The sequence below is a fragment of the Lotus japonicus genome, chromosome 1, assembly GCF_012489685.1.
Source record: "Lotus japonicus ecotype B-129 chromosome 1, LjGifu_v1.2".
Lineage (NCBI taxonomy): Eukaryota > Viridiplantae > Streptophyta > Magnoliopsida > Fabales > Fabaceae > Lotus > Lotus japonicus.
In genome coordinates, this window is record NC_080041.1 from 124942296 (window position 1) to 124968126 (window position 25831).

Genomic DNA, 25831 nt, shown 5'->3' on the forward strand with positions numbered 1-25831 from the left:
GACCATGGGTAATTACATGTTCAGCATGATTATTAAAATTATCATTTAATGAAGATTGTTTTTCCTTCCACTGAATGTATTGTGTATAATTGAACCCAATTACCCAAGAACTTTTGCCACACCCTTAATTAGTCTTGTATTGGCAACTAGCTACCCGTCGTGGTGTATTGTGATTACAGATTTAGTTAATAATAACAATTATTTATTTTTGTGGTGCTGGAATAACACAATTACTTCCAGCTCGAAGCTATTGACCAGTTCTTACTTCTATGATTAGTTGTCGTTCTATGAATGTGCATTAGTACAATCCAAGGAGGGGCGAAATTGGTATTTTAATGCTTTGTAAATTCCTTTAGAACAGGGTTGAAGCTATTTATATTGATGAGCGGTAGTAAGAGGTGAAGACATGCAGGATTTTCCTTTTCTTAAATGCTTACATATTTCAGCAACAAACTTCACCGTTTTAGGCATATATTAATTGGTTTGGGTCCAAAGGTTTTGCTTTTCATGTAGCCATTTAATACCAGACATGTACTATAAAACTTTGGCTATGGCCTATGTGTAAGGCTACTGTTGGAACAGAAATATGGAATGTTTTTCTGTTTTATTGCATAACTCTAAGAAGATGGTTAAGGAAGGAAAAGTCTCTCTTTATAAGAGATCACTCTCTTATTAAGTTGAACAAACTTATTTTAAGTCAATAGTAGTCATAATACATGTTATTCATCATCATGGACTCTGAAGTTCAATCTCCTTAGCCACACAGAATGAAGGATCATATGAAACACATCAAATCGCTTGGGAGGAAAATTTAACTCAAAGTGTCTCCTAATCTGTCTCACTCTTCTCTGCATTCTTATATACTGTCTTGGAGTAACACTCAACAGAATTTCCTTCAATCTAGGAATGTCTTTCACTGAAACCTCAAGGGAGAATGATTTCCAATTCAACACATCACTGAATGGTGGAACATAAGAATCTGACATGAGCACTGGGACACAACCTGTGTATATAGCCTCCACCACCCTGGGGCTTGCAACCTCATACCCACTTGGGCAAAGGCAGAACTTGCTCTTCCTCAGCATGTCATAGTAGGTTACACCCTTTGGAAGGGACCTGTAAACCTGGATATCATCATCTTTGTTTTCCCAATGATCAAGAAGAGGTGGCCTAATAGGCCCATGAAGCCTCCCAGCAAAGAAAGCCAAAACTGAACGCTTAGATGCAGATGGCCCACCTACCAAACCAGCGATTGAACCGGTTCGAAGATTCATTTCTGGAAAAGAAACATCTGTTCCAGGCTTGAATCCTTCAGATGTGTTAGCATTGCATAGAACGCGGACCGATTTCTTGTACAAGTTAGGAACAGCCTTTGAAGCCATTGGACCCTGAAATAGAAGAATCAAAAAGACAAAATTTCTTACAATATAGTCCTTAGTAAGTATTTGTGCCTTCAAAATCAAGAAGAAGTAAGAATGATCTATTTACCCAATCATGGCAAGAAAGCATGAAATGATCAGCTCCTAGGCTTCTATTCCAAAAGGGGTGTCTTAGAGCAATGACATTGACATAGTCTTTCACAATTTTTTGTATGGGGCTACGATCATGAGAGACAGGTACATAGACATATCGGATCATATTTGTTACACTAAAAGGAAGGAAAAATATATGTGCTTTCTCAGGATCTCTTGTTCTGAAATGTTCATTCATCTCCATAGCATGGATAAAATTTCCCTCTGATGAATATACACCCCTGCAAGGTCCATTGTGAAAAAATGGAGGCTCCCCTTCCTCGTAGACATATACCTTGAACTGTTTCTCCATTTCTAAGTAACTCCTGTCGAAAGTCCAAGGTTCTGCGTGTTAGTAACATGTTTTACTTATTGTGCTTCTCATTCTGAAATAATTGGTGAGGCCTATTCACTTATTAATTTGTAGGAAGTTACAATCTTACAGAACTTGATCATTGCCAATTGTGAACTCTCAATACAAGATTGAACAGGTGTACTACTATATTAGATACTAGCAAGATGTGTAGTGAGAAAATAAAGCAGTGTTGCATTCTTCATTACCTGTGAAATGCATTAGCTTTATGATACATTGGTCCAACAGGAACATAGTCCACATCTTGTGTTTGGTTCCCATTTCTTGCTTCTCTTATTGCAGCTCTAGCTTGTAGTAAGCCAACTTCGGTTCTATCTAAGATGCTGTACTTTCTCTTCTGCTTTTGTTTCCCTGATGGAACATAAGGTTCATTCACAGGGTCTATATTGGGCCAATTTTGGGAGACATTGAGACCTTCTTCATCTTTGAACTAGTAGAAAAAAGAAAAACAATGGGTCATCAATATTTATTTGAACTCTTAATACTCGGATGTTAAGTTCAATGATTTTAGAAATTAGGATGATCTAGCTACCTAACTAACAAGTTGCTACTGAAAACCCAACATAGTAAATTAGTAATAAAACATTAGAAAATAATTTAACCTTTCCAGTCTTTTTCTCCCCCTGGAAAACAACAAAAACAACAATAACAACAATTTATTTTAAGTAAAATCTGTCATGATCATTTTTTTCTTGTGCAGGGGGGAAAGTACAAAATTTGGATTAAGAATATTGTAGAATGAAAATGGTATATGGGAACTACTGGTTTTTACTACTTTTATCCCCTCCCCACATATGACATAGACTTTAAGAAGATAGAATCAAAAAGGAAAGGACATAATTAAAAGGAAAATAAGCTCTTACAGAAGGTTGATCAGGAGGTGTTACTGCTATGTCCTGAACTGAAAGTGTGGAAGTAAAGGACTGATTCAAGGCAGTGTTGTCATCAGGGATAGCTTTCTCCTCTTTCCCTTGAAGATCCACAGCTGCTTCCATCACTAACCCTTCTTTCTGTTTCACAGGTGGGACCTCCAATTCCATAGTGCTCACACCACCACCACCACTGTTTGAAGCAGAGGGAGTAACAGAGTTTAACAAGAGAGGTGGTTTCCTTGTATGAACCCAACTTGAGGGGTTAGGACCCTTAACACAAATTAGCCCAGCAACAAATACAAGAGGCACCATGAAAAGCAAGAGCTTCATGGATGAAAATGACCCTGAACTTGAACTTGAAGTACCCCTCCATGAACAACAAAGATTCCAATATTCACCACCCATAATTGGAGTAACTTCTTAATCTTGAACCCCACAACTCTGTCAGAATTGCAAAGTAAGGAGGTATCAGGTATCTTCTCTCTGCTTATAGCACAGAAAGAAACAGAGAGAGAAACAGAGGAGTAAAAACAGAGAGGTTTGTCATATTGTTGGCATACAACAAAGTACAGGGAATGAGAAATGTTGGTAATAAATGCAATGGTTTCTTCACTTTCACTACACTTTGCTGTCAAAATCCGTGTATTTGCATGCAACTTTCTGTATTTTCGTTTTGACCCTTGCACTCTTCTTTTATTCATCAATGACCACACCCACTGGGACACTTTGTTGTTGTCCAATCACTTTCATAATGGCCCCGTATTTTTGTCATATATTCTAGCGGGCAATCTTTTAACTCGTCTGCATGTGTCATACTGGACTTTCTCTTGCTTAACACGTGTAGTTTTGGTTCAAAATATCGTTTTGCAATTCTCATATGAAATGGACTTAAATTGTCAAGATTCTACGATTAATATAAAATCATTCATTTAACCCTTACCCAACAGCTCAAAATTAATGAGATAATTGGTTGTTTGACATGGTATCAGAGTCTATATAAGTGTGTGTTTGGATGAGCGTTAGCAGAATTGGATTTGGTCAGAAGTGGATCTGGCAAAATTGGATCCGGTAAACGTGAGTTTGAGTGACGTGATTTATGTTTGGATACAGTTACAAGAACATGATTTTAGTAAGAAAATTTTGTTTGAATATCTTTGATTAGAATTGCTTTTGAGTGTGTAATGACTAAAAGGGGTATGAATACTTAAATCATTATATAAGGCTTGCACCATTTTTTTGAACTTTATATTAGTATGAATTAATTTAAAATTTAAATTCAATAATTCTCTTTCTCTTCTCTCCAGTCCTTTGACTCTCAACTCCTTAACTCACATTTCCTTGTGAACTATTTAAATTAATACCAGCTAAACCATCTGTTGCTCCAACACTATCATCTTCACTATCAGCTGAGCCTTCCTCTCTACTAGGGCAAAGATTTTCTAAGGATGGGCGGTATCCATCACTAGCATCTTGAACCCCATTAGGCATTACCCCTGATGAGGGTGCCCATGCATGCTCGCTAGTTGCCACAACATCTTTGTAAAGTATAGTCAAGTCATGAGCAAATGGAAGTCCCTTCTCCCTAAGTTTTTCATAATTGGGGTTTTCCTACATGTTCCAATAGTCTAGTTATAACAGGAAAACACTAAATATAAATTTTAGACTTGCAATTTTCACAAATACCATCATTACATACCATGATCTTCTACTCCCACCACTCATCTGGTGCATCAAAGTTGTGTTTCACATGATCCCATCCTACGCCAGTTTCTTTGCCACATACTTTATACCATGTTCGTCATTCCCTTCTCAAATTATCATACTTATTTTTCAACTTATCCTTGTTATAGTTCCTTCCACTTAACTCATTAAATTGCTTTTCAATTCCTATCCACCCCTTTTTAGTAAAGCTGGTACCTTGGTGTTCTCCATTAGCAACTTGAACCAAGCATGCTTGGACGAAATATCCAGTCACTTGAACGTCCCAAGAAGCTTTTGGTATTTTAGAAGTACTCATGTTACTATATACATAGGACATTACAAATATCATAAACTGCACATAAAATCTTTATAAAAATCTCAAGCTACTATTGTCATTTTTAAAGAGATCTAGAAAAACCTTTTCTCCTCTACCAGCAAGAAAGGGAAAATAAAAAGAATATATAGAGAAAGATTATTACGTTGTATATATTATATTCTTTTACATATGTTGTATTTTGTTTTGCCTAGAATATTTGTTTGATAGACAAGAATGAAACAAAATATTCAAAAATCACACTTTTTTAACATGTTTAAACATAATATGGGGACCATCAAATGAAGCTTTGAGGACTAGCCAAATTTTGGGACCAGCCATTCGTTCAACTAACAAATTTTTTTGTAGAACTAAGAAATTAAAATAAGACATATCAGTAGCATGTGACTTAAACAGCAAATGAAATGGGAATGGAAATATGAGAAGAAGTAAGAACTTACATGGCACACACTAGCAGCAGGATTCAGCCACACCAACAGAAAACTTCACAGCAAAAATAAGCTTCAGAAAAGAACAAATGAAGGAAGTAAGGAAATCCAGTAAATTTTGGTTGGTAAGTGTAGTTGAACTTAATAATTAGGTTGGTAGAAATTTAGAGTTCATTTATATTCTCCTGTGTGCAGTAACTACTCTGATCTAATGACCTGCTTTTTTTTTTTCAATCCGATGAAGTGCTATATAATAAATATTCTACTGTATGTGCAATAAATATTATGCTTTTTTACATAGTTTATAAGAAACAAGTCGGTGATATCATTAATATATATGGCAATGAAGTTATGAATTTACATGTGAATTTACATGTCGGTGATATCATCAATCTGAGTCAAGTTATGAATTGTAACATTGAATTTACATGTGTATGCTCGCTTCTATAGTGGTATAAGGAGTGCTTCTTAATTTGTCAATTTTCAGGATTGCTTATTCTCTGACCAAAAGTAATTGGTATTTTCAGTTAGCTGAACTATACCAGAATGTCATAGCCACGGATGCTAGTGAGAAACAGCTTGAATTTGCAACAAAGCTCCCCAATGTGCGATACCAGCATACCCCTTCAACCATGTCCATGTCAATTATGATTTTTTATTTTTGTTAGTCCCACATCGGTGAGAAATTTATTATTCCCACATTGCAACTTTGTTTTCCTTTCCCTTGATTACAGCCACCAAAAACAGAGAGAACAATCTAACCACGTTCTTCTTCGATTGGCATGGAATTGCAAGCCCTTCTTCAGAGGATCGATTGGCAGTGGAAAAATCTAACCATGACAGTGGATGAAGGGAAAAGGGGCACAAAGGGAAAGGTTTCAAAAGTTTAAGATTTGGTATTGACATGGTTTCAGAGATTCACGTTTGATGGATGGAGAAGCTGGTATAGGATGCTTCAGCCAGATCCACGTTCCCTCCTTGATCCGGTTCTCAGACGCGAGTAGTCAAACATCAATTTTACATCAATGATCCACGTTACAGCCTCAGATCCGATTTTCAGCTTCAGATCCACGTTCGAGACTCACAACCAAACACACACTAACTTAACGGTAAGTCTATCTTAGCGCGAGTCAAAGGTTTTACAACCAAGTGGCTAGTCGAGATGTCAACTGAGTTAAGGAACATCTCTTCCAAACATTAGCAGAGCGGATGCGGCCGACACATTAAATGAAACAGTGCAAAGTTATCTTAAAACAACTATTATTTCGTAAGACTTTCATCAAGGTTTCCTAAAGACCTCAAGTCATAGAAACCACGTACGGTCATAGTTGCTCATAAATACATATTTTGTTGTACATTTACCCAGACATTACTCACTCTACTAACTACTAACTTTTTAGACATTGAGATTCTTTCTTATCCAAAAATTGATTTGAGCGTCAAACTATCTTTTGCAAGAACGTTCCGCCGTAGTCCTCTTCATCGCAGCTAAAACATTTAGCCTACTACCACCACACGAAGATAATAGGTGTTGTAAGTTCAGTTTTTAGAAGAACAAATTTAAAAATTATTATTTTATATATCTTCATCTTTTAATTAATTAATTAATAGATTGTAATTACGGATTTCAGTTAATAATAACAGTTATTTATTTTTGTGGTGCTGGTATAACAATTATTTCCACAGAACATACAAGAGATGATGAGTATTGAAAGATTTTGTTGTTGGCTCATCTAGAAGCAGTCTAATATTGACCAGTTCTGATTACTTCAATGAATTATCGTTATATGAATCTGTATTACAATCCAAGGAGGGGGGCAAAATGGTATTATAAGTTTTTGTAATTTCCCTAAGAACAGTGTTTATGGATGGTATTTATTTTGATGAGCGGTAGTAGTAAGAGGTGAAGATATGTGCAGGAATTTCCTTTTCTTAAATGCTTACATATTTCACCACCAACTTCACCGTTTTAGGCATATCGAAAAAATAGGGTTGGGTCCATGGTTTTGCTTTTCAAGTAGCCAAGGAGGAAAAGACAAATGTGTTCCCAAAAGGCTTTGGTTATTTTCAACTGAATCTGTATAATTTATGTGAGGAAAAAAGAGTGTGAAACATCAAGAATCTGAAACATTCATTTTTAAAAATCTATTTTGCCTCCGACAATTTTTTCCATGTAGCCAACACACACCTACCCCTAGGCTAAAAGGCTTGATTGCCTTGTTTTTTGTTGTAACAATTTTATACAGGAAAAAGAAAAAAGACTCACACCATCTGATATAAGCCAAACTGAAATTAACTTGAAAATAATTTGTATAGTATTATTGATCATCGTGGATTCTGAAGTTCAATCTTCTAAGCCATACCGAATGAAGGACCATGTGGAACATGTCAAATCTTCTAGGAGGAGAATGTACCTCAAAATGTCTCCTAATTTGTCCCACTCTTCTCTGCATTCTTATATACTGCCTTGGAGTAACACTCAAAAGAATTTCCTTCAACCTAGGAATGTCCTTCACTGAAACCTCAAGGGAGAATGATTTCCAATTCAACACATCACTGAATGGAGGAACATAAGAATCTGACATGAGCACTGGGACACAACCTGTGTAGATAGCTTCCACCAGTCTTGGGCTTGCAACCTCATAACCACTTGGGCAAAGGCAGAACTTGCTCTTCCTCAACATGTCATAGTAGGAAATACCCTTTGGAAGGTACTGGTGAACCTGCATGTCTTCATCTTTGTTTTCCCAATGCTCAAGAAGAGGTGGCCTAATAGGCCCATGAAGCCCACCAGCAAAGAAAGCCAAAACCGAACGCTTTGATGCAGATGGACCTCCAACCAAACTGGCTATTGAACCACCGGTTTGAATATTGATTTCTGGAAAAGAAACATCCTTTCCAGGCTTGAATCCTTCAGTTGTGTTAGCATTGCAGAGAACACGAATTGAATTCTTGTACAAGTCTGGAACAGATTGTGAAGCCACTGGCCCCTGAAATAGAAGAATAAAAAAAAATTGTACAAAATTGCATTAGTAAGTACAAGAGATGAAAATCTTCTATTCCATTTTCCTGTCCTACCGATGAAACTTTGACATGTCACTTAAATAACACGGGTGAGTTGGTTACCAACTTGGAATGGTAGTTTTTAATTGACATGACAAAATATAATCGGTGGAACACGAAAACGAGATAGGAATTTGTCCCTTAAATCAACAATGCATCTTTCAAAAAAAAAACAATGCAAGGATCATTAGTAATAGTGATCAATTTAATTACCCAATCATGGCAAGAGAGCATGAAGTGATCAGCTCCAAGGCTTCTATTCCAAAAGGGATATCTCTCAGCAATGAGATTGAGATAGTCCTTCACAGTTTTCTTTATAGGTCCAAAATCATGAGAGTCAGGTATATAGACATATTTGACCATATTTGTTACACTAAATGGAAGGAAAAAAACATGTGCTTTATCAGGATCTCTTGTTCTGAAATGGCCATTCATCTCCATAGCATGGATGAAATTTCCCTCAGATGAGTATATGCTTCTGCAAGGTCCATTATGGAAAACTGGTAGCTCTCCTTCTTCATAGACAAATACCTTAAACTGTTTCTCCATTTCTAAGTAGCTCCTGTCAAAAGTATACATAAGGTTTATTGAAAAAATTGGTCAGGCCTAATCACTTATTAATTGGTTAGAAGTTAGACTCATGCAGAATTTAACTTGATAAGATAAATGCAGATTGTCAAAACTCAATGCAAAATTGAACAGTGTTGCATCAGTAATTACCTGTGAAATGCATTAGCATTATAATACATTGGTCCTACTGGAACATAGTCCTTGTCTTGTGTTTGGTTCCCATTTCTTGCTTCTCTGATTGCGGCTCGAGCTTGTAGTAGGCCCGCTTCGGTTCTATCCAATATGCTGTACTTTCTAATTAGCTTCTTTGGTCTCTCTGGAGCAACATAAGATTCATTGATCACAGGGGCCATGTTGGGCAAATTTTTGGAGACATTGAGACCTTCTTCATCATTGAACTAGTGAAATATTAAAAAGGTGGGTCATCAATATTTATTTGAACTCATAAAACACTCAGATGTTAACTTGAATTATGTTGGAATGATCTACCTAACTAGTTGCTACTTAAAACCCAATAATAATATAGTAAGTAATGAAACCTGCGATACTCTTAGTTTAACCTTTCTTGTCTTTTCTCCTCTTTGAAAACGAAAATGACACCTACTTTTTTTTTAAATGCCCAAGTCTTTCAATATCATTTGATTCTTGTGCAGCGGTTAATGTACAGAATATGGACTAAGAATAATGTAGAGTGAAAATGGTCCAAGAATAATAAATGGAAAACTAAGAAACAAATATCAATGATCCTCTCCTGAAATAGTAATAATTAATTATTATTATTTTAAGTTTTACCAACAAAATTCTTTCCAAAAAAAGTCTTACTGACAAATTGCAAATTTTAAACTAATTAAGAAATTGGAGAACCCGAGGGTAGAGTGGGATCACATTTCTTTGCTTAATTTCAAAGTCACTGTTTCACATCGGGAAAGAGTTATCAGAAAATTTAACTCTGAAATCAGTATTATTTTTTTCCTTGGATCACTACATTAAGGCAACAATTACAAGGTGACAAGCAAGTCTTCCATTTCTCAAAGCGAAATTGACTCAAAAGTATGAATGTAAAATAAGTATATACTTATATGTAGGTTGAAAGGCCCTGTTGAATGATACTACTAATATTTATGATTATATAATTTCGTTCGGATTAAAAAATTCATGTTTGAAAACACAAACAATGAACTATGTGACAATTTTTATTTTTTTTTCATATTCTCCAAAGAAATTAATGTCAATGTACTATTTAATACTCTCGATCATTTTCCTGCAAAATTCAAGCAAATGGGAAATATTCTTTCTCTTGGTCAATCATCAGCAAGAGGGAAGGAAATTAAAAGAAACATCAATGGCTTTAATTACATTCTTTAATTCTTGATCATGATGAATAAATATGAGATTTTTTTTTCAAAATCCATGTAAGAAGCTTGCTTCAACATCATTCCCCACATGTTCTAATCCTATTGACTCACCATCCCAAATTAATTAAAGGACAAAATCAAAAAAAAAAAACTCAAAAGCAAAGCTCTTACAGATGGTTGAGGTGTTTCTTCTATGGCCTGAATTGACAGTGGAGGAGTAGAGGACTGATTGAAGTTACTGTTGTCAGAAATAGCTTTCTCTTTCTCATTAAGATCCACAGCCATCACCACACTGGTCACACCACCACCACCGCCACCGTTTGATGAAGAAGGAGTAACCGAACTCCATAATAGAGGTGGGTTCGGAGAAACAACCCAACTTGATGGGGTAGGACCCTTCAAAGAAATAAACCCTCCAACAAGTATAAGAGGCACCATGAACAACAAAAGTTTCATGGAAGAAAAATTCCAACTATCACCACCCATAGTAGGAGTAGCTTATTATTCTTGAACCCCACAAGTTCAGAATTCTAATTAAGGAGGTGAAAATTTTCTCTCTACCTATTGTTGGTGGTGGCAGAAACCAAACATGGCTCTGTTTTTGTTTTATAGAGAGGAAAAAACAGAGAGAGAAACAGAGGAAGTAGAAACAGAGTAGAAAGGAATTAAGAAGAAGGAGAAAATGTTGGTAATAAATAGTTACAACTTGCAATTCTCAGGGGTGAGGCCAAGCGTCTTCATACTTCGCTCTCAAACTCCGTGTACTTGCATGCAACTTTCTGCATTTCCCATTTTACCCTTGCCTTCTTCTCTTAGTTATCAATTACCCAACCATACACTTATCTTAACCGATGTATCATCACAGCTGATAATCATGAGATTATATGTTGCTCTACATAGTGCATTGAGCAATCGAAATTGGGTAAAGAGTCTTTTTCCATTCACAATAGTTGAGAATCGAACCTTAACAACTTGCACGGATGGATGGCTGCTAGGCACTTGGTTGTCTAATCACTTTCATACACTTTTTTTTTGGTCAATTTTCATACACTTAAAATGTCCTAGTATTTTTTTTGACAGAGTTTCTAGTCAGCACGTTTTTTTATTTTTTTTTTATTGGTCCCCACGTGTCGTTTAGGTCCTTCTTCTTCCTTATGAGGTGTCGTTTGAGCCATGAAAATAATATGTGTTGTGTGGGGCTGTTTGCTCTTCTCATATGACATGGACATAAATTGACAAATTCTACGTGAATATAAATGATATACACATACTTAATTAAATGTTCAACGTAATTATTGGATAAATTTTAATAATGTTTTCAATTAACAGTTAATATGTCTTAATCATTCAATCAATTATGATTAAGGATTTAGTTAATGTATAATAATTTTCATATATGCTCATCCACACAAAAAATCATGTATGTTCGAAACATACAAGAGAAAGAGAATTCAAAGTTTTTCTCCTGGCTTAACTTGGAGTAGCCTTCTAAATTGACTAGTTTATACTTATATGAATTGTCATTTAATTGCTCTATTATTTTCTAAAGTCAAATTAGAGTAAATGTGTTTGTGTGTACCAGCTTTTATAATTCCAATTACTTGTTCTATAAGAAAAATTAAGAAGGAAAAAAGAAACTCCAAGAAGGGGTAAAATGGTATTTTAACCTTTTTGTACTTTTCTTCAGACCATTGTTGAAGGTAATGTTCGTGTCTTAAGCATGCCGCCATCTATTTATTTCATGAGCGGTAGTGAGAGGTGAAGAGCAAGAATTTCCTTTTTTCTATTTTTGGTTCAAAATAATTTCCTTTTTTAAATGCATACATGTTTCAGCAACAACTTCACCGTTTTAGGCATATTGGGTTGGGTCCAAGGTTTTGTTTTTCAAGTAACCAATTAATGGCAGAAAAAGGCATGAGCTATGAAACTGTGGAACAAAAGAGAAAAGGACAAATGTGTTCCAAAAATGTTACTAGTATTTTCTTTAAAATGATGATCCTTTTCTCAAAATATAAACTGAACCGATGCACAAAATGAGGTACAAACATCTTGTTTTATATGAGTATACACTATACAGTACTGACGTTATTGTTAGAAAGGGTAAAAGGGTCACTTTGAGACTAATACGCAGCAGAAAATCATTTCTAATTTTGGTGTTTCAGATAAAATGGTTGATATTACCATCACTTTTCAAACTTTACTAGAAAATAACATCTGTCAAGGAAGTTAATTTGCAAATAATAGAAGGTTCCATCTGGATTTTTAAATTTAAAACTAAACATATTTAAGATATAATATTTATTCCGCCTAAAGGGCTAAAAGGCTCAATAGCATCTCATTCAGTTCAAAAGTCTCGCAACTAAGTGAGTACAAAACAGGACAGACAAGATGATTTACTTAGGATCAATAGCATCTCGAATGACGACTGACTTACTAACAAGCACACGAGGTTGCTTAGCTAGTGACAACCATGATCTCGAAAGTCCTTCCATAAGGTTTCTTAACGGCTTGTAGAGACAGTTACAATATATACTAGCCTATAAATACAGACATGATAGTTGATTTTATTAGGAAAATAAATATATTTCAGATATTATATGGATCCCCTTTTATTGTTGTTTCTGTTTTGTTTTATTGTAGAAACTGATCTGATCCAATCTGTTATAGTAGGAAAATATAACATTAATTAACTGATTGTGTTTTGCTTGGACTTCTATATAAGTCTTTTCTTTGTAATTGATTTGGTTATAAAAAATAAACAATCGTTCTTTATTTAGAAATTTTATACACTTACACACACATTTATTTATATTTTTTGAAATTTTACACACACATATTTCATTATGCTAAACTCAGTTCCTTTTAGACTCTAAGATTTTCTTTATACTCTCTCACTAATTTCAGGATTAGACTATGTTCTGCATGTACACAACCTTGACGTGTTAACGCAGCTCGTCGTTCAAGATAAGTCAATCAATGCCACACACCACTAATATAGAAGCAAGAAGACTAAAGCAATCTTAGCTCAATTTAGGAAGAACAATATTTAATAATGTGTTCACCCTTCATTCACCGTTTTATTAATCTCCTTGGCGTTGGTGTGACAGGGACGCAAAATTATCCCTTAAATTTCTAAGTAGTATAAAATTTTATACTTTTTATAATGTGTTTCAGTTCAAATTTTGTTCTGTCGACATGCTTAAAATTAAATATAAAACATAAATATTATGTTCTTCCTATGACTTGCCGCTGGCTGTGACTTTGTATTTGTCTGGCTGTCACTTAACATGTCTCATTCTTTGCCCTTGACCTCTCATACTTGCTCGATCATGTCTATTTTTAAAGCATATTCGAACATATTCAAATATATATGTGATATATTTAATGAAAGCAACGTTAGTTTTTGCGGTGTGGCGGCGAGTGAACCCTCCTCCACAAAAACCGCATTAATCCTACCAAGTAAAGTGATCGTGTCATTCATGAATTCACTTTTTAACTTAACGCAATTGCACCGCCGCAGAGTTTACAACAGAATATTTTACAATAATATAAATATTTTGATGTGGATTGCCAATGTCACCAAATAAAACAAAAGTTTTCCATTTGCAGAAAACTACAAGTCAACCAATTAGCATGGTTCTAAACTGCGTGGCGTGTAGGTCATCCTGATCAAATTTGCCTATTCCCTATGGTGCTATTGTTGACTTATACATTGATTAAAGGTATATCTTCTTTAATTTCCTACAGTATTTATTTATTTATAGTGTAGCAATTTAAGATAATGTTCATTATAATAAAATATTGAATGGGTCATGTCATGTGGTCGACACTCAACTTGTTGGATTCGCAATCCTTTTTACGATAAAGAGGAGAGGTGGGGAAAATACATATCTCAGTTTTCTCGTGCTCGATCGCAATCACAAGTGCAGAAAGAAAGGATCAAACATAACTCTAAAACTGAGAGTTTTCACATGACAACTTTTATCATAGTTTGGACTCTTAACTGACTCACTTATGTAAAAGTAACATTAGTTATAACTTATAAGTCAGTCCTTTGCTTATTGTGAGTAATTTCTATTGTTCTGGAATATTTTAATATCCTTGGATGTGTTTGGATAAATGTTAAAAGTCAATTGAAGTTAATTGGATTACAAGGGACTTTAATCAGTTACACGTCAATTGGATTCTCTATCTGGCCTCACCCACACTCAAAGCACTCTCTGATATGCCTCACTCATGCTTTGGTACCCAACTCTGGTGCTAGCACTGCTCTCTACCCCTTGTAGCTCAACTCTCTGCTAAGCACACCAAGCTCCTTCCATTAACCACTCTATTTACTTAGTTTCTAGATATGGTGAAGAAAGTGGAGAAATGTTTTGAGTATTGAAATGATTATGCAAGGCACACCAGAATTATTATAAATTCAAGCAGGCAGTAGCAGGATTCAAAAACCAGCTTGCTTTTTAGCTTTTAACCACAACCAAGATCTTGTCTTCAGATTCTTCACTCAATCAGAAATGTCCTGCACATCCAGCGTCTTTGAGTAATAAACAGAACAGTTTCTTGTCATCCATAGTGAACAAACAATATAGTGCCAAATTATCTGCCACTTTCTCCTTTCTGCATTGCAAAAAGGCAAACCTGAAAACTGAATAAAATGTTCTTTACTGCAGTTCTGGATCACAGTTGAATATGCCAACCACTTAAGAACATTGACCATATTTTTTAGTAACTGCATTCAAGGAAAATGCTATGTGTACACTTCTCATCTTGTTTACTTGCTGAACATTGACCATGTTTTTTACTTTTTAGTAACTGCATTCAAGGAAAATACGATTTGTACTCTTCTCATCTTGTTTACTTGCTGTACAAACTAAATCTTCCACAAACATAACTCTTCTTACCAAGTTGACTTTAGATGGTATTCTATCTAGGATGACCCTCCATGAGAAAACATTGACCTTCAGAGGGACCATCCTATTCCAAATAGTATGGAAGAAAGGCTCAACCCTAAATTGCAATGGATAGTTATTCCGTAAACTGACCTCATTAAATAGATGCCTGCAGGTTCTGCTAGCCCACTCCATTTGTCACTGCAGTTCTGCTGATTGCAGTGCTTTGAGGAAAGAATTAAGCAAATTATTTTCCCAGTAAAATAAAAAAATACTTTTCCACCCCCATCTCCATTGCAATCTACCATTCTCTCTCCTATCCACGCGTCATGCCAAAAAGAGGTATTTGCTATCTCCCACCTTTTATCAAGTTTTCTTTCAATCAGCTCAATTGAAAATCACCCCTTAACTCTAATTTTTGTATTTCCATCCACCACTTTGATCACATCCTACCAACTTCCCATCTATCCACTATCATCTCACCATATTTAGAAACTAAAACCTTATTCCACAGCATATATTTTCAACCCCTCACTCTTCATATCCATTTTCCCAACAAAGCCAAATTAGAAGCATACAAAATTTTAATCCTAATCTTCCCTCTCTTTTGTCCCTAAACATTCTCCTGTGAAACCAAGATGATTTTTTTTGCAATTCTCTCCCTGCTCCCAAAGAATTTTTTTAAAAAGGGATTCAAGAAGAGAGATTGTACTACCTTTTGAAGCCTTGAAGAAGGAGAGATAATAGATCGGTAGCGAACACGATGATGAAGGATCAATGTGTCCCCACTCTAACTTAGATAAGCCAATGCTCTTTACTGGTTGGCTGACTGTAATGCAAGAACAAATTAAGAAAGTTCAGTTGAGTGTATATTACTGCTCATATTGGAAGAAACAACAAACAACTTCAATGTAATGAATAAAAAGACTCAAGTTCAATTAGTGCAATGAACATTAAGAAAATCATGTACCTGGAGTGATAGGGATTTTAAAGAGCAAGTATGGTATAACAGGAATATCAGAAGAAATATGACTGGAATAGTATATATCGAAAGAGCAATTACAGAGAATGAAAAGAAAAGTATTGTTAGAGCTGGCTAACAACCCAAGAAGCACTAATGGCTTCCCCTCAACAAGAAAGATCACTCTCTCTCCTCTAACAGAAAAGCTAATCATGAATGAGTCTCACCCTCACTCGGTTATTCTCTTATACTAACTAACTTTGCCAGCTCACTCCTTTCTCCCCTTTTTCCTCACATAGACCTTCCACACTTTGGGCTTTCCCAAGCCCAAATTAGCATTCAGGTCTCTATCAATTCCCTCCCCCTCAGAAACAGCCTTGTCCTCAAGGCAGAAATCAGGAAATTGACCAGCCAATACAGCATTGTCTTCCCAAGTAACATCATCCAAGGACTTGTGATTCCATTTTATCAAACTCTGGTGCACCTCACCGTCTCCCTGGCGAATTGTCCTGGTTCCTATGATTGATTCAGGGTAGATGTCAGTCATCTCTTCAATCTCCAAGTCCCTAGGCAACTGGCCTTGAACCTGAGAGCTACCAATGGCTTTCTTCAGTAGGGACACATGGAAAACAGGATGAATTTTAGAGTCATCAGGGAGCTTCAACTTGTATGCAACTGCACCAATCTTAGTCTCTATCTGAAAGGGCCCATAAAACCTGGCAGCTAACTTCTGATTGATCCTCTTGACCACTGAATGTTGTCTATGTGGCCTAAGCTTCAAGAAAACCCACTCTCCCACTTCAAAATTCAGGTCTCTCCTTTTCTTGTTTGCATAACTGGCCATTTGTTCCTGTGCTTTCTTGAGATGCTCCCTGAGTTGTTTAATAGCTTCATCCCTTTCACTAAGATCCAGGGCCACAGCAGCTACTTTAGTTTCATTTGAAAGGAATCGCACCAAAGGAGGAGCTTTCCTCCCATATACCACTTCAAAAGGGGTTTGGCCAATAGAGGTATGGAAGGTAGAATTGTACCAAAATTCAGCCCAGGGTACCCAATAAGACCAAGTCTTAGGATGATCAGAGGCAAAGCACCGTAAATAGCTCTCCAAACACCTGTTGGTAACCTCTGTTTGCCCATCTGTCTCAGGGTGATAGGCAGAACTCATTTTTAGTGTTGTACCTTGAAGCTTGAACAGTTCTGACCAAAAATGGCTCACAAAGATGGGATCCCTATCGCTGACCACAGAACTAGGAATACCATGAAGCCTCACTATCTCTTTGGCAAAGATTTCTGCAATAGATTTAGCAGTGTAAGGATGCTTCAAAAGGATGAAGTGGCTATATTTAGAGAGTCTGTCCACCACTACTAGAATAGCCTCATAGCCTTTAGACTTAGGTAGCCCAGTTATGAAGTCAAGAGAAATGTCTTCCCATACTGCATTAGGAATTGGGAGAGGTCGGAGCAGGCCCCCGGGGGTAGTAGCACTGTACTTCTGTCTTTGGCAAACATCACATTCGCGCACAAAATCCCTGACCCTCTTTTGCATTCCCACCCAATAAAGGGATTCAGCCAGCCTTCTGTAAGTCCTGTAAAAACCAGAATGGCCACCAGTTGGGGAACCATGAAATTCTGCTAATAGCCAAGGAATAGATGGTGATTGAGGTGATAGCACCAGCCTTCCTTGATACAACAAGACCCCTTGCTGGAGCACAAACCCTGGTTTAGAGTGAGGGTCTTTTTGGACCTCTACTGTCAAGTTCTGGATGTAGGAGTCATGAGCTAACTCATCCAGTAGCTTTTTCCTATCTTGCCACAGAGGAAAAGAGATCAAAGAGTGCAACTCCACATCATCAAAACATCTGGACAAGGCATCGGCTGCTTTGTTTTCCAACCCTGATTTGTACTTAACCTCAAATTGATAACCTAACAACTTGGCTAACCAACACTGTTGGTCAGGAGATGAAACCCTTTGTTGTAGGAAGTGCTTCAAACTCTTGTGATCTGTATAAACAATAAAAACCCTCCCTAACAAATAATGCCTCCAATGTTGAATACACAATACCAAAGCCATCAGTTCTTTCTCATAGACTGACTTGGCCAGGTTTCCAGCAGACAAGGCTTTACTGAAATAGGCTATGGGTCTCCTTTGTTGCATCAAGACTGCCCCAATACCCCGCCCTGCAGCATCACACTCAACCTCAAAAGGGAGGTTAAAATCAGGAAGGGCTAAGACTGGAGAAGTAGTCATGACAGATTTGAGAAGGGTAAAAGCTTGTTGTGCTTCAGGCCCCCACCAGAAGTTGTCTTTCTTGGTCAGTTCTGTGAGTGGTTTAGCTACCTTTCCATAGTCCTTAATGAATTCCCTGTAATAGCCAGTCAATCCAAGGAAACCCCTCACCCCCTTGACATTTTTTGGTTCAGGCCAAGCTTCAATGCATTGCACCTTGTCAGGGTCTACTGCTACACCATCCCCGGAGATTAGATGGCCCAGATAATCAACCTGGCGACAACCAAACCTGCACTTGGACTGATTAGCCACAAAACAGTTGCTCAGTAACACAGATAAGACCAATTCCAAGTGACCGATGTGCTCATTTAGATCCTTACTATATATGAGAATATCATCAAAAAAAACCAAGACAAATTTCCTTAGGTAAGGCCTGAATATGTCATTCATTATGGCTTGGAAGGTGGCAGGGGCATTCATCAGCCCAAATGGCATGACTAAGTATTCATAGTGGCCATTATGAGTCCTAAAAGTAGTTTTGGGGACATCATTTTCATGTACCCTGATTTGATGATATCCAGACTTAAGGTCTATTTTAGAAAACATTGTTGCCCCATTTAACTCATCTAGCAATTCATCCACAATAGGAATAGGGTACTTATCTGGGATAGTTGCTTTGTTCAATGCCCTATAGTCTACACACATCCGCCAACTCTTATCCTTTTTCTTCACTAGGATCACAGGACTAGAATAAGAACTCATGCTTGGTCGAATAATTCCTGCTTCCATCAGCTCCGACACTTGCTTCTCAATTTCTTCTTTCTGGTGATGGGGATACCTGTAGGGCCTTACATTGATGGGTCCCTGGTCTGGAAAAAGGTTTATCTGGTGGACCTTGGACCTCTCAGGTGGTAATTGAATCTTGGTGGTGAAGACTGCCTGGAATTCTTTCAAAAGAGCTTGAAGTTGATGTGGGCTTTCCTCCACTGCTCTGGTCACCTCAGTAAGATTGAGTTGCGGCCACCACCACTCCATCTTCTCTCTTCCCTGAGTGTCGTTGAGGAAGGAATGCAGGTTGCTCTGCTGGCTGTCCTTGTTCCCCAACCCCTGTAGTTTCACTACCTGGCCCCCATGTATGAACTGCATAGTCATCATTTTCCAGTCCATGAGTACCTTACCTAGAGTGCGCAGCCAAGACACTCCCATCACCAAGTCTAGCTCACCCAGTTCCAACACCAGGGCATCAATGGTGATCTCTATGCTCCCCAGCTTGGCTTTAATTCCTTTGCAAATTCCCTTGGTAACCACCTTGTGGCCATCGCCAAGCTTGATGCTCCTAGGATGGGTAGTTGTAATCGTCAAGCCCAAAGCCGATGTAATCGTAGGAGAAATGAAATTATGACTTGCCCCGCTGTCAATCAAGACTAACAATTCCACATGTCCCACCTGACCCGAGAGCTTCATCGTCTGGGTCTCCGCCATACAGCCCAGAACTCCCATAAGCTTAAGCGCAGCTGGTTCCTCCTCTTCCTCGTCCTCTGGTTGGTCCCCTTCGAGCATCACAATCTCACCCTCGTCATCAATCGTTTCTCCCTCTCCTAAGATCAAGACCCGCAACGATCTTTCAGGGCATTTGTGCAGAGTTGGGTGATATTTTCCCCCACATTTGAAACAGAGCCCCTTTGCTCTTCTCTCGGCGATTTCATCCACCGGAAACCGGCGAACCCCCTTCCACCGCTCAGATGATCCGGGACGGTAGTCGCCACCGGTGTTCCTCGCCGTCGAGCCCATTGACGATGTGGTGGAATTCGTTCCCGTCAGACTCAGCGACCGGGTCGGAATTGACCCACTTGACTTAGAAAACTGGTTTGGGTCCTTAGTAGCGTAAGGCCCACTTCTAGCAGTAACGTAAGGCCCACTTCTAGCAGCAGAAGACCCGGCCCAATCTCCTTGACCCGCTCGTTCATACCCGGGTTTCCTAATTACCCGTTTACCCTCTTCGTCGTCTTCTTCCTTGAGCTCATCTTCTATATCCTTCGCGATCCTCATCATTTCCATACGAGTGGTGGGGTTCAGAGTGCGGACTCGCCGACGAATCAGTGGCTTCAGCCCACTCATGAAGTAGCCCAGGTACTGGTCCTCAGGCAACCGTCCCACCTGCGATGATAACAGCTCAAACGCCTCCACAAATTCCTCCACACTACCTCGTTGTCGCAACGTGGATAGCTCCTCGAATGGGTTCTCCAGCCTTCGTCCTCCATAGCGCGCGATTAAGGCTCGCTTGAGTTTCTCCCAGGAGAGTTCATCCTCTGTCTCCATGAGCAGATTGAACCAATGGATGGTGGATCCCTCCATGCTCAACCTGGATAGCTTCACTCGCAGCTCATCCGGGGTGTTTTGCACATCAAAGTAAATCTCAGCTCGCGTAATCCAAGCCACGGGGTCTTCTCCCTCGAACACCGGCAATTTCACCTTCTTCCCTGCTAGACGCGATTCGCCCATGTTAGAATCTCCGGTCGAGGTTTCCCCCTCCGGAACCACTCCTTTCGAGCCCACCTGTTTGCTTAGTTCAGTGAGAACCAAGCTCTGTTGTTGCATCTGGAGAGCAAGTTCCTGCAGCGTAGCAGTAACGGTTCCCAATTGAGTCTCAAGAGCTTCCATGCGATCAGTCATTTTTGGTGGCATCTACCAGCTTCTCAGTGAAACGAGTGCAGATGATCCGGCAGGTCGGACCAATTGATAGGGATTTTAGAGAGCAAGTATGGTATAACAGGAATATCAGAAGAAATATGACTGGAATAGTATATATCGAAAGAGCAATTACAGAGAATGAAAAGAAAAGTATTGTTAGAGCTGGCTAACAACCCAAGAAGCACTAATGGCTTCCCCTCAACAAGAAAGATCACTCTCTCTCCTCTAACAGAAAAGCTAATCATGAATGAGTCTCACCCTCACTCGGTTATTCTCTTATACAAACTAACTTTGCCAGCTCACTCCTTTCTCCCCTTTTTCCTCACATAGACCTTCCACACTTTGGGCTTTCCCAAGCCCAAATTAGCATTCAGGTCTCTATCATGGAGCAAAATTGATCAAGACTCGAAACCTGAAGAAGTCATACATTGTGAAGATTTCCAATTAACTGAAAATATATCTTTGTTCTAATGAGGCCGTGCAGCTCTCTTTTTTCGCACCACATCAAACAGTTCAGAAAATGAAGTTAAAAGTTAAAACTTCAAGACGGATTATCCATATGGAAAAAGACCATAGAAGACATGTATAAGTCATGTTTTTGGCAACGACAACACCCTTCCAATTTCTTTGTTTCCAATTGCATACAGTACTTCCAGCACCAACATCGGCAACCCTTGTTCCTCTCATGCGGTGACCAGGTCTTATCTTTCTCCCCTATGCCCTTACTCTCTCTAGTCTCCAGCATCTTCACAGTTAACTCTTCAAAGTTGAAGACAACTTATCTGGACTAAGCAGTGGAATAAGAGGGCTCTATACTTTTTCTCTTATACTAGCAATGACACCAATATATAAAACCACCGTTTAAAAAAAGTAACAATGACTTGGGACAAAATCATTGAGGCAAAGATCGTCAGTTTACTAGTCGAAGAATTCCTTTCATAGAAGCCATGGAAACAAAATTTACTACAATTGCATCGCAGCAACTAACCTCAAAGCTATATTTTAATGCAGCAAAATGTTGACAAAAAAGCAATACCTTTTTTATTCAGAAAACATTTTTAAGAAGCTTTTTTCTACACTACCTCTCTGTTTTACATTTTTCCCTTTACTGAATGGTGCCACAAAATTGATAGTAACAACGGTGAAAAGAATTTCATACTAAATAACATTTCTATTTTATACATGCCTATCCTATAACTCTGATTTTTTCATCATACATCACTGATATGGATGAGGATGAACAGTTAGATCAACCAGCTTACCAGTGTGTCACCAGTAGTCATTACACGAGCACTGGCCATTAGAGAAACAATGAAATCCAGAAGAGTCTCTTAGAAAAATATCCCTCTTAGTGACAATAGATGCATATTTTAAGAATGTATGACAGTCCCCACAGAGCAGGATGTTCTTTACAATTTGAATGGGTTTTCCGGGCTTCGTCATCAGTATTCCATAAGTTGCTGCCAGTTTTGAACTGTGATAGAATAGGAAATTTTTCTTTTGATGCTCCTCTACTTCATGGAGAACAAAACTCGTGTCAGGTTCATATCCTGCTTTTAGGCACTCCAAGATTAGAATCTCCAATCCACTATATATGTCTTTCTCTTGTGAATGTGATCTATCTCTTGCATAGAATGAATGTATTTTCTTCTGACAAATGATCCAACTTTGAGCTGGGTGTTTGCGAAATCCCTTTTCTCTCATATTCCACCTGACAGTTTCAGAGAAATCCCATCTCCCAGAAGCAGAATACAAATTTGAAACAAGAATATAGGTAGATGGATCTTCAGGTTCCAGGGCAAGAATATTTTTAGCAGCCCATTTCCCAATCATTGTATTCTTATGTAGTCTACAACTAACAAGCAAAGCACGCCAAACAGAAGCAGTAGGCTCAAAAGGCATCTTATTGATAGTTTCCAATGCTTCTTCCAAGAGACCCCAGTGACCCAAAACACTGATGAAAGAAGAATAATGCTCGGTTGTGGGCTCAATGTGATAAATAGTTCTCATTGAATTAAACAAACTACGGCAATCATCAACCAAATTCAATTTAGTTTGCCTGTAAGCTGGAATTATCAAAACAAATGTAATCTTATCAGGTTTTATGCCCACCTCCTGCATTTTCGACCATATTTTCAATGCTCTATCACCCTGTCTATGCATGAGATAGCCAGAAATCAAAGTATTCCATGAAACTATATCAGCAGAGGGCATACTATTAAACATCTTAATTGCATCATCCACATTCCCACACTTAAAGTACATGCTAACAACTGCATTTCCGACCCCCACATTAGATTGAAAGCCAAACTTAAGAACTTGGCAGTGGATTTGCTTACCCATATCATGATACCCGACAGTTCCACAAAGACCAAGCATTGAAGTCGATGCAACTTCATCAATCATTTCCCCTTCTGATTGGCCATGTTTGAAAAGAGAGATTGCCTCGTCCGGTTGCCCGTTTCGAGCATAGCCACACACCATGGATGTCCAAACGATAGAGCTAAATTCCTCTAACTCCCATCTACAGAACATCTTCTTGGCATCTACCATCCTCCCACACCTCGTGTACATGTCAAGCAACGCAGCTTCAACACAAGCATTTGATCCAAAACCAAACTTGGTAGCAAACCCATGAATCTGCTTGCTGACCTTGTAATCAGCAAGCAAACTGCAGGCATTAATCGCGCTAGTCAATGAGAAATCCGTCAACTCCAAGCCCTCATCCACCATTCTGATGAACAAATCTAGAGCCTTTAAACCCTCACCATTTTGGCAAAACCCGGCCAGAAGAGCATTATAAGACACCGAATTCTTTTCCGGCATCTCATCAAATATCTTCAAAGCCAAATTCACCAACCCAAACTCCATGTACGCGGTGATCATCTCTGTCCACGTTATAACATCCCTCACACTCATCTCCTCAAACAACCTCACCACATTGTCAAGACTTCCACAGTTCGTGTAGAACCCAATAAGGGAATTTCCAACACTCAGCTCTGTCTCCAGCCCAACCTTCACGGCATGCGCGTGCACCTGCAGGCCTTCCATCACCGAAGCAGAACCAGAACACGCGGTAAGAAGCGTCGACAACGTGAAATCATCCAAACTCAACGCGTCCGTCGCCTGCATATCACGGAACAACTCAAACGCGGTCCCGTACATGAGCTCCTGCACCGCACCGGACAAAACAGTGTTCCACGACGCGATATCCCTGCTGGGCATTTCATCAAACAGCTTGAGCATGTCATCATGAGAGCCGCATTTTGAGTATAAACACATGAGCGCATTGGCGACGAAGACAGAATCGATATAAGCGGTCTTGATGACGGCGGCGTGGAGCTGGAGGCCGAACTGGAGGTGGAGGGTTTGAATGCAGGCGGTTAAAACGGCGACGTAGGTGTAGCCATTGGGGAGGACAGTGGAGGAGGTGAGCATGTGGAGGAAGAGGTGGAAGGCTTGGTGTTCTCGGTGGGACTTGGAGAAGGCGGAGATGAGGGCGGAGTAGGAGATGACAGTGGGGGAAGAGAGGGAGAGGAAGATGCGGTGGGCGTAGGATAAGAGGCCGAGGTTGAGGTAGGTGGAGAAGAGGAGGTGTTGGTGTTGTTGATGGGGGAGTTTGAGGAGTGTGGCGTGGATGGCTTTGGTGAGGTCGGGGCGGCGGAGGCGAGTGGAGAGGCGGAGGAGGTGGGAGGGTTCGGCGGAATGCGGTGGGAGTGGGAGTGGAAGAGAGTTGAGGGCATGGTGGATTCTGGAGTTTTTGTGGAGGAAAGAGGAGATTGGAGGTGAGTTGGAGTTGGAGAGGAAGAAAGGTTTGGGATGGAGAAGGAGAAGTGACTCCATCGTTCCATATATCTATTCTGTGCTCGGTTCAAACTGAGATTATTTTTTGAGTGTGTCAAGTGAGCGCGCTACTACTACTACCTTATCCTTTTTTTCCTTTTTCATGGAAGACCAACTTCAATTTTATTTGGAGGTGTATAACCAAATATGCACTGCTGAAAAACTCGGGTAATTTATCATATTTATAGTTTACAAATCGATCCGATGAAACCGACGAACCGAATCGAATCAAAGTAATTAGATTAGTTTTTTTTGTTATTTGGTTCAAAATCGATCCAAACCGGTAAAAATCAATGAAGATTGGTTCGGTTCACGGTTTGAAAAATTAAAAACCAATGATAAATATTTATTTACGAAATATTTAATATATATATATATATATATATGTATTTATTAAAGTAATTTTTTTGAAGAAATAGTGTTTTTTTTAAACAAGAAATAGTGTTTATGTTAGACTTTTTATGTTTGTTTTCTATTATTAATTTGTAATAGTACTAATATTAAACACCAATTTAACCATTTCTACATTGTTAAATAATTAAGTTGTTGATTATGGATTATGGATTTGTGATTAAGCTATGATTGAGTTATTGATTTGTCATTTTTATGCATTGTTAAGTTGTGAATCATACACTGCTAAAAAACTCGCTATTAGAGAGGGACGAATTCCGTCGCTAAAAGCTGCAAAATCCGTCGCTAACCGTTCAGCGACGGAATTAGCGACGAATTTAAATCCCCCTGAAAAAGTGGCGTCGCTAAACTTTAGCGACGGATTATTTTGGTCCGTCGCTAATAGAGAAGGATTAAATCCGTCACTAATGGGTACTAAATCCGTCGCTAATTTGTTTTGGATCATTGTTTTCAACCGTCGCTAATTGACGGATAAAATCCGTCGCTAAATGGTAAATTATCCGTCGCTAATTGTGACACTAATCCGTCGCTAATATCCGTCGCTAATTATGACACTAATCCGTCGCTAAATGACGTTGCTAATTGTACTAGAAATCCGT

General features: G+C 38.5%; 3 protein-coding genes and 1 pseudogene across 10 annotated transcripts; all 4 read right to left on the reverse strand.

Moving 5' to 3' along the window:
- Positions 1-629: 629 nt before the first annotated feature.
- On the reverse strand, positions 630-3407 carry LOC130730261 (probable glycosyltransferase At5g03795). The gene is made up of 4 exons (XM_057582212.1): positions 2748-3407; positions 2073-2314; positions 1489-1837; positions 630-1388 (listed from the first exon to the last, which is right to left on the reverse strand). The coding sequence occupies exons 1-4, from the start codon at positions 3159-3161 to the stop codon at positions 720-722; spliced, it is 1674 nt and encodes a 557-aa protein (XP_057438195.1). The 5' UTR covers positions 3162-3407; the 3' UTR covers positions 630-719.
- Positions 3408-4079: 672 nt separating this feature from the next.
- LOC130724101 (L10-interacting MYB domain-containing protein-like) lies at positions 4080-4773 on the reverse strand (annotated as a pseudogene).
- Positions 4774-7326: 2553 nt separating this feature from the next.
- LOC130730262 (probable glycosyltransferase At5g03795) lies at positions 7327-10910 on the reverse strand. Its single transcript, XM_057582213.1, has 4 exons — positions 10379-10910; positions 9003-9250; positions 8496-8844; positions 7327-8209 (listed from the first exon to the last, which is right to left on the reverse strand). The coding sequence occupies exons 1-4, from the start codon at positions 10691-10693 to the stop codon at positions 7538-7540; spliced, it is 1584 nt and encodes a 527-aa protein (XP_057438196.1). The 5' UTR covers positions 10694-10910; the 3' UTR covers positions 7327-7537.
- A 3407-nt stretch (positions 10911-14317) lies between these two features.
- Positions 14318-24925, reverse strand: LOC130730263 (pentatricopeptide repeat-containing protein At5g03800). Of its 8 annotated transcripts, none has more exons than XM_057582218.1 (3): positions 22241-24924; positions 15815-15928; positions 14318-14827 (listed from the first exon to the last, which is right to left on the reverse strand). In XM_057582218.1, exon 1 carries the CDS (start codon positions 24819-24821, stop codon positions 22248-22250), a length of 2574 nt encoding a protein of 857 aa, XP_057438201.1. In that variant the 5' UTR covers positions 24822-24924; the 3' UTR covers positions 14318-14827; positions 15815-15928; positions 22241-22247. The 8 variants fall into 8 exon arrangements, with proteins under 8 accessions (XP_057438201.1, XP_057438204.1, XP_057438199.1 ...); XM_057582221.1 differs by adding an exon at positions 16070-18587 and having other exon boundaries at positions 14318-15928; positions 22241-22414; XM_057582216.1 differs by lacking the exon at positions 22241-24924 and adding an exon at positions 16070-22237.
- Between the last annotated feature and the right edge of the window lie 906 nt (positions 24926-25831).